General features: G+C 39.0%; 2 protein-coding genes across 2 annotated transcripts; both read right to left on the reverse strand.

Moving 5' to 3' along the window:
- Nucleotides 1-2,029: 2,029 nt before the first annotated feature.
- Nucleotides 2,030-4,840, reverse strand: LOC106179811 (uncharacterized). The gene is made up of 3 exons (XM_013563579.3): nt 4,024-4,840; nt 3,592-3,746; nt 2,030-2,716 (listed from the first exon to the last, which is right to left on the reverse strand). The coding sequence occupies exons 1-3, from the start codon at nt 4,682-4,684 to the stop codon at nt 2,558-2,560; spliced, it is 975 nt and encodes a 324-aa protein (XP_013419033.2). The 5' UTR covers nt 4,685-4,840; the 3' UTR covers nt 2,030-2,557.
- Nucleotides 4,841-6,084: 1,244 nt separating this feature from the next.
- Nucleotides 6,085-9,358, reverse strand: LOC147764003 (G protein-coupled receptor 83-like). The gene has a single exon (XM_087002202.1). The coding sequence runs from the start codon at nt 9,261-9,263 to the stop codon at nt 7,827-7,829; it is 1,437 nt and encodes a 478-aa protein (XP_086858328.1). The 5' UTR covers nt 9,264-9,358; the 3' UTR covers nt 6,085-7,826.
- Nucleotides 9,359-9,503: the final 145 nt, after the last annotated feature.

Here is a 9,503-nt window from a genome sequence, read left to right on the forward strand (position 1 = left end):
ATTTAATGTGGGTTCAGTTATATAGACGTTTCACCAGTCTCTCATTGAACTCTGAACTCATTTCTTTTCTGAATCAAATTTTTCGTCTCACCTTTTTCGTACATGTATAACAAAACTGTCAACAAAACACACATCAATTTAAATCTTCAGAATAACAGGATATGGGCAAGGTGACAGCCTAATCTTTAGCATCCTGTATCTGACATTTCAAAGGTGAAATACCGCACATGTAAATTATATTAATATTGGAATATCATAAGCATATGATATTACTTAACAAAAGCGCGTTACACTTGCACATAAATGACCAGTTTACAGTAAAATAACAATAAGGTAAAAGGAATTTGGAATGATAATCAGATTGAATGGACGGAAATAAAAATACATGTAACTTGATGAAAGAAAAAGGTGAACACGTTTTAAAAATCACTCAATATTTCTTTTCAAAAACTTGTGGTGGGCGACTGCTCTCCCCTGCTCCTCCCCCAGCCCCACCCCTCCCTCCAAATCTGATAAACCTGAAATCTCCCAATTAAACTAAGTCAAGGTAAAGGTATTACTCAAAAATGTGTTTTTGATTGAAAATGATCACACTGGATGACGTGCAAGCAGGTCCACACTGTACAATTAATAGTTAGAGAAAGAGAAAGTTGCAGAGAATAGTAAAGAAAAACTCCCGGCTAAAGTTATGTGACATTTCACTACACGAATTCAAGCTTTGAAATTACACATTGCGCGAAGGCATGGATGAGCAACATTGATTGCGAGGGCTATGGCGTCTCTATCTCATTCTAACTTCCCACCCAACACATTTGTTCATTCGTTTGCAGCCGCCTGATTCCATACGAAACATGTAAAAGCATAGTGAGATACGGAATCAGCCGAAGGTGGCCGAGCGACCGTCGTTAGTGCACAGTGGAGCAAAGGGATCCCAATCAGTAAATATCAGTTGTTTCCGTGTCTTCAGCAAATGCCTCGAATGTATTTCTTCAACATTGTAACCCCTACGGTAATTCTAGGTCCATGGTGAATCGGAAATTCAATAGAACACAGTTCTTTTCCGTTTCTGATATTGGTTGTCAGTTCGTAAGGTTTTAACAAGGGCTTTGATTCAGTTCCAAAACTCATGAGATAATCAGTAAATGCTTTCAAAACTCCTAAACTGCATAATTACGAACACAACGTAAGTACCCATTTTAAATTTAGGGCTACTTGGGTTAATATGCACGTATGGGTTATTTTCGAATTTAACTCAAAAAGTTCACATGGGAGGCAAAAGGGCTTGGTTTCGTCTCATTTCGATTGTTGAATTTTTTTTTTTTTTGAGGGGGGGGGGGCAGTGAGAACTGGTACTTCTGAAATAAAAGAGGGTAGGGGATGGCACGTGGCCCATTGTGCCACTTGGACCCACCACTGCCTACATTTCATAGCACAAAACCTTTTGAAAGTTTTTTCTCGTCTATCGACATTCACAACGTTCATCCTGCATTTAATTTACTTCTTAAATTAAGCTCCCTTTTTTGAGGGAGGGATCGCACAGATGCAGTTATCTTTGATTCTGTAGGAATGTCTGTAAGCAAGATAAACAAACAAACAAGCAAACGAACATAAATAAATTATTAATTAATATGAAAAAAAAGAAAAAAAAAAACGTTTTATCAGTGCTCATATTTCTCTCGGTCTCACCTATGTACTGATATTTTATAGTACCGTAGCACTCTGATCCACATACCAGCAATTACACAACAATTTAGACTAATTATTATTTGAGGCGGCACGCATGTGGCCAATATTTTCCAAGAAAAACACGTCAGACAATGATTGTTAAGCTCAGTATCAAAGTCCAATTAGTATTCCACCCACGGATCAGAGAGAAATTTGGAATGTCGCCGAATAACTGTTCTCTAGGTTTACTTATTAATCAATTGGTTAGTCTTGATATCAGCTGAAGCCATTTACACAATGTAGTGACTAACCCGTACTTCGTCTTCTCGTGTAATAAAATAATCGATGACATCAGAATTATACATCGTTGTGATAGTGCTTTATTAAAAAGGAATATACATGTAGAGACATGCTTGTTATCAAGTACACTTGATACACTCAATACTTTTTTAAAAATAACTTAATGTACGATTTGTGTATAAATCTCTCTCTCTCTCTCTCTCTCTCTCTCTCTCTCTCTCTCTCGAATATATACAAGCAAAATACATACGCTTGCAAGGACAGTATCACAAAATTGCTTGGACCAATGTCATGATTATTGAATAGTCACAGGTGAATTTGTACTGTAAACCGAATTTTTACTACCACAGTAAATAATGAACGGTCCCTAATGTAATTATAAGGTTTATAGTTATGAAAAGTTTATTATGGCCTTTGTAGTGACTTCGTGCGCACGGACACAATTTTTCCTCTCAGCCATAAATCTCAGCATAGAACAATGAAACCAACCATTTTCTTTAGTTTTCAACTCTGTATCTGGTCAGATCATGATGTCACGAGTAAAGTTTACTTAAGTTTTTTTTCTGGTCAGAATATGCTGCCACACGTACGTTTACTGCACTCGACTCGCGGCTCTTGCCCGCGTCTTTATCCCATGAACGTTCCACTGGTGTCGGGCTAGCGCGTCAGAGCGAGAGTAACGCTGCATGCAACCAAGCACTGGACAAACACACGTCTTCTTCTCCTGGGCATTCAGGTGAGTTTTGACATGCTGAATTAAAAGAAACAGATAATTTAAGGATAATCGGACGACATTCGCCACGGTGAAATAGGTATTTCATTGTTTCTCGTGTTGCGATGATAAAAAAGTAAATTGTGTTTTCTGTGCAAGGGACATGCCGTTTCGAACTTCCCGCATCAACTGACGCGTCGATGTAATGAAACGTTATGCCTCATTAGAAAAATGTTTAAAAAAAATTAATTCTTTATCAATATACTCTGTGCTTGGTAGCATCACCGAAATAATATTCACACCCAATGTAAATATTATAAAAGTTTCTTTTTTAAATTTATACTATTGTACATATATCCCCTGGGACAAAGGTTTTAAGCCGGTGTGACAGGAATAGTAGTGAGCAAGCTACAAACAGTCGTCCGCTCTCCATTACCTTGTACAGGTCACATTTGTCTCTAAACTAACCCCAATACTCCGACTAACCCTAACCTGTACTTATCATGTCGGAGCCCGGACTTCCATTCCTAGGAATATTATTCCTGTAACACCGGTGACCAATGTCAGAGGGCTTTTATGATGACTACGTCTCATAAACCGCAGTGACTGAACCCCATTTTACGCAGTGCACAGTTTGGTGGCATTGCAGTGGTAATAAAAATGAAAAACATTGTTGACATGAACAGTAAATCGATCCAATAAATAATACATAAATCAGAAGTTATAAAAATATCAAAACATTTGCATTTACCAAAGTAAACACACATATTTTTCAACCCATGTGTTGAACAACTGGACACCTTTTGCCTCAGAATGATTAATAACAATCATATCATTGAAAAGCAAATCAATAAAAAAAAAAGGAATGACAGTAACAACTAAGTATGTGATTTTTTTTCTCTTTGTTTCCTTACCTTATTCAGATGATCTTTTCTTCCAAAATCTTTTCCACACAGTGGACAGACATGCGGCCTGTGACCCGTGTGGATGCGCCTGTGTCTTGTTAATTCTTCGTTCCTTGCAAACGCCCTGGAGCAACCAAAGTGGTCGCATTTGAATGGTCGTTCTCCTGAATAATAGACCATTTACGGTAAGTTAAAAAAAATTACAGTTCTTTTAGGTTTTTTTTACGGTTTTTGTTTTTTCGCTGTACTCGTGAAGACTTAGCTGAGAAATAATGTAATTCATTAGATGAGACAAAATCTAAATTTTTAAAATTTCATCAATTTTTAAAAAATATAAATAAATAGAAAAAGCAAATGAATAAGTAAATTAATAATTGACAGTTGGCTGATCTAAATTTTATGTAAATGCAATAACAATAAAAGTTGTAATATTCATATCACCTGTATGTACCCGGAGATGGCCTTTTAACTGCCCCTTATTAGCACATGTCACTTCGCACCTAGGACACTGATACCGCCTCTGTTCTTTCAAATAACACTGCTCTAGCACAGGCGATTGCCCTGGCCCCGAAACTTTGCCAGTTTCTGTTGCACTTGGACTCAACTTTATGGAGCTCTTTGAAAAACCAAAACCTCTGAAATTGTCCAGCATGTCTCTGGTGTCAGGTGCAGTCCTGAATAGGGGCACGCCTTGGTACATCTCCGGCAAAAGTCCCTTTTCAATTACACATCGGTGCGGATCAGTTGTAGGCGGGTTTAAGTAACTGAGCAGTTTCTCTGGTCCTGTTTTTATGTGCAGAGGTTCATAGACAGACTTGGGCGCTTTCCCCGAATGGACAGACGGTGGAGGCGTGTGAAACGGAGTTGAAGAACCAAGCATCGGGGTTTTCGATATCTTAGGCCAACATCTGTATCGAGTAGAGGCCACGCTGGTCGCGGGTTCGGGGAGTTTCATGTTGGTTGCCGACCAAGTTATTCGGGAAGTAAAGTCAATCAAGTTCGTCGATGTGGCACCATTGTTCTGTGAAAAGCCATAAAGACTTGAATACGGCTGAAGAGATCGAAATACATCACGAAATACATCTTTGTGTGTATTACCCATGAAGCCGAATCCCAACGTCCCTCCTCCGTGTCAACTGAGTTTCTTCTCTATTTGTTTATATATACTAGTATATTCATACTCTGTATACGTATATATACGCAAACACGAGGAGGGGTCTCTAGCTATCGTACCAGGAAAGTATATCACGCCCCCATCGAGCGATAAGCAAGGGACTTTTCAATACAGTCCGGGTCACCGAGATAGAGATACTTGATGGCATTGTTGTACCTTGGTTAAAGTTTAGCCACTGACACACGCCTTTATCAGATAACGCCGAGATCACGGTGCTTGTTTTGAGTTTAAACATTTATCGAATCGCAACAAATTTCCACGTGTTGTAATGTATATGCGTGAGTACAAGCGCGCACACGTGCATTGATATGCGTGTATGGGTGAAATCCAAATCGCACACTGAAAAAATTACGAAAAATGTGAACCTGCTTTGCGGGAGGCGCGTGGTGCGTGTGTTAAGGGGAGTAACTGCCTATGGCAATGGGATGCATATTCTGCTATTTTGGCTCAAAGCTGTCTTTTTGAATGTATGAAGTTTTAAAAGGTAAAACAAGAGAGAGAGAGAGAGAGAGAGAGAGAGAGAGAGAGAGAGAGAGAGAGAGAGAAGGAGAGAGAGAGAGAGAGAGAGAGAGATTTCAGGTAAATCATTGACAAGAAAATTGGGACAGTTTCATAATTAATCGTCTTTGGCAGAAAACAATGGGCCGAGAGGGCTCGGACGCTGAATAGAAGTCGAACCCGTCAAGTGGCTAGAGAAGATAAGGGGCTTGAATTTTGGAGTTTGTTACCTTGTCATTGTTTCAAATCGCGTGTCTCAGTTACAGTTTGATAACCCGATCTATGCTGAATAGGCAATATTCTGATAAGGGCTATCACGCCTGCTCTTGAAATATTTGTCCAACTACCGCAGGCCTAGGCGCGTGGCTGAACTTCTGACTTACACAGTGTACTGTATACATAGATATGCATTTCCTACCCTTTACTAGGGTGGCAGATATTATGGCCAATTTTTTAAAAAGCTAGAGAACCAAATGACTGTCTATCTATCTGTGAATATCTTGTGAAAAATCAATCTGTCGCCCTGGTAGAGGGATGCATTTTCCGCTATGTGCATTTTACTTACACATTTTATTTTCGAGAACAAGTTTCAAATTTCTTTTACAGCATATTAAGGTTTTTCACATGGAATATATAATGATAGAGGCTAAAGTATGATTGTACTCTTTACTAGTAAAAATCAATCTGTTCGTAGTGGGCTCACTGTGATATTGCTTGGAGAAGATGAGTGTCCGTATTCTCTACCGCAATGACGTGTTTCAACGTTGGCGATCTTTCGTATCAAAGAAATATGAAAGAGCGAGAGCGAAAGAGGATGGTTGGGATAAATCTCAATAAACAAAATTTATTCATACTACAATTAAAATACAATACATTTCTTCTTTCAATAAATAAATATTATACAACTATTTCCATATTTTCTATAAAATTTTAGTTGCTTCAGCGATGCAATAAACGGTATAATATTGATTATATTCACGTAGCCAAAAGATTATATTCATACCTTAAAACATTACCTTAGAAAAGTATTTCCGGCACAGAATCAAACGCCCGTCCCATTAATGAGTTATATAGAATATCTAGATGTACCATCTTTAATTCTTAAACTTTTAATAAGTATGAACAAATTAAACAAATACTCAATAAAAACTGACAAAATCATTATTCTTTATCATTGACATCTGTCACAATATGATAATCTTTTAAGTACAGCATTGTTAAACAAAATGTACGAAAATTTGCTAGAAACAATAAATATTATTACAATAAAGATGTGTTAGAAAGTTAATCCATTCAGTGTTAATAAAATTGAGTGTTGTGCACGCTACACGTACGCACCGCGTTTCTACTTAGCACACGTTGTAAACTTGGCGATGGGTTTTGACGTCAACAACCAGTGAGAAAAAAAAATTCATTAAAAGATGCTTAATGTACATCGGAAAAGAAAATATTAATACTAAAAGTACCCTGTCAATTGTGTCTCGTAAGCTGCTACGTGATATGAGCTTAATTGGGAAACTTTTTACTCTTTACCAGGTGCACGGAGAGGACTTTATACTGTATATTTTCAGATATTTCTCTGGCTATCCTGTCAAGCGAGAATTTTTCCACAGTAACTACATCATCGCCTATCTGGTCTCCGGTCGAAAGTAGCATCTTTTTGCCAACCCATAAACATTCATACTTTACGTGAAGAATTGTGAACCGATAAGGAGTGCCGGTTCGCAAATCTGAAAATTTTTGACGAAAGACTTTCTTGAGAACCAATTCGCTTTCATCAAATCCGATTATCTTCTTAATTCTTTCTTTTTAACCTAGGACTGTTACCGGTAATGAGCGAAAAAGCCCTTCAGCCAAAAGATCTTTGCGTGTTTCTTGACCTGCAGGATTTCACGCAGATCAACAAGGGTTAACAACTAGGATATTTATCGTGAAATAACAACATTTTCTCATCAAATGCAGCTATAATTGCATTTGCCCTAAAGACGTCAGTATATAATTGCTTGAAAACCTTTTTCTCGAACTGCGAGATCGGATGTATTTTGTGTTCTTCCGAGAAGCGTATAGGATGTAACACATTCGACAACACAGCTAATTGCCGCATTAGCTAGACGTTAGTCATTTATCATCATCTATGAGATATCCCTTTCCTGAAGATACCTCATAATGATCAAAGACATAAGACTATCTTCATTTGAGAAATTGTAATATATATCTCAATGAATAACCGCAAGCAGAGATGAAAGGTGAATCTCAGAAATAAAATATATGATACGTACAACAGTGCAGCTCTATTAGGCAATAAGATAAGGCAACTCACATGAGAAAAAATGGGGTGTATATATGATTTAAAAACTCAGTCGTCTTTTAGCGACTGAGCTACATTGTTCCGTAAGGAAACATTGCTGTAATGCAACATTTTGTCAATGTGTTTGACCATATTTGAATATACTATATACACTATATATATACTTGATTCCCCATTTTGGCGCTTCCCCCTTCAAATATTTTTCTTTTCTTAATTTCTATCTATCTTTCTCTTTTTTCGTAGAAATTGCTAATGCTTTTCTGATTAAACAGCGACATCATCCTCTACACCCCTCGGATGTTCGACAAATATACTATCATCAGGAGATACATCTCTCGAGTCGACCCGTTTGTATGGGCGGAGTTCAAAGTCTGATCCATGCGTTCCGTTCCCGTGATTTTTACACGAATTCCCTTTCAGACTTTTTCTGTTGTAACTCAGAAGCTGTTGAAGCACTACACTATCCACGTCCTCCAGCGGCGTGTCCTTTCTGGAGCTTTTGGTGGAGTTAGACCGGATTGTCTCGCTTGATTTTGGCCTCAGGACAGTGACATCGGCCCCCCGTGAAGATTCTTTCGTTGTCAAGCCGTCGGCGTCCATACCAGGACACACTCGAGGGGCAGTGGGAAAACAGCACGAAAAAATAGATTTGATCTCCCTTCTAAAATTATCATTCAGCCAGCAATATATGAACGGGTTGTAACACATGCTGCTTATTGCTATCCAGTGGCAAACGTAAAAAGCGATGCTGTTGTAACGGAATAGTTCGTTGTCTGGGTGAAAGTCGGTCAGAATGTGGTAGAGATTCAATGGCATCCAACACATTGCGAACACAACCACAACTGTGATCAACATTTTAATTGTCTTACGTTTAGCTTTGTCTTGATGAGTCCTTTGCTCATGGGTGCAATGTCCAAGGGCCGACCTGGACCAGAGCCTTAAGCCAATTCTAACGTACGCTATGGTAATTATACCTAAGGGAATTATATACTGCAGCAATATCGTCGCCAATGTAAGCCTCTGCTCAAAAAGATCGCTGGGTTCTGGATACCTCGAGCGGCAACGTCGCTTGGTGCGAACGATGACATGGACGTCCTCCACACGGGAATATATGGCAAACGGCATAGAGAGTCCGATAGCCAAGACCCAAATGAAAGCCACAATAAGGGCGCCAACAGGTAATGAAATCCGTGGACGAAGCGGGTACATGATCACTTGATGGCGGTCCAGCGCAATGACCATCAGTGTGAACGTGGACACGTAGACGGATGACATCAATATAAAGTTGAGCAAGTGACACATGAAGGAACCAAACGGCCACTCCTCCAACACAAGGCGCACCAGCATCAGCGGGATGTTAAGAGCGGTGACTAGTATGCAAGAGAAAGCCAAGTTAACAATGAACATGTTAGTGACTGTGTGCATCCTCCGGTTTCGAATCACTACGTGGCAAACCATTGTGTTGCCAAAGAGAGAAACAAGCACCAAAACAGAGTAGGCAGCAACCAGAAGAACGTTCTGTGCCGCATTTTTATTTGACATTAACCCAAAATCAGTAAAGTCACCGCCGTTGCTCCCATTGTGGGAGGAGTTGTTATAGCTATCGAGCCTTTTTAATAATTCATGAATCGACGGGTTTTTGCCGGCACTGTTGTTCGCAAATTCTGAGATCTTCTTTATTAAAGAAGACATAACTGACATGTAAGGAGGCAGACGCAGCGCCAATGCAAATCGTTGGATTAATCAGGATTTTGGATCGATGCGACGTCCTGGGTAAGGTCTACTTCGATGTCCTTATAATTGCTATCTAGAATAATGAAGTAAAGACTGCGTTCAAATATATGCGAATTAAGGATATGATGGTTTTGATGTTCATATTCCAGTTTGTAAATGAAGCTTAAATTTCGATTAAATGCTAGACTGATGGCTTGTCCAATAACA

This window comes from Lingula anatina, chromosome 1 (genome assembly GCF_051362555.1).
Source record: "Lingula anatina isolate TDL-2025a chromosome 1, LinAna3.0, whole genome shotgun sequence".
NCBI classification, from domain to species: Eukaryota; Metazoa; Brachiopoda; class Lingulata; order Lingulida; family Lingulidae; genus Lingula; species Lingula anatina.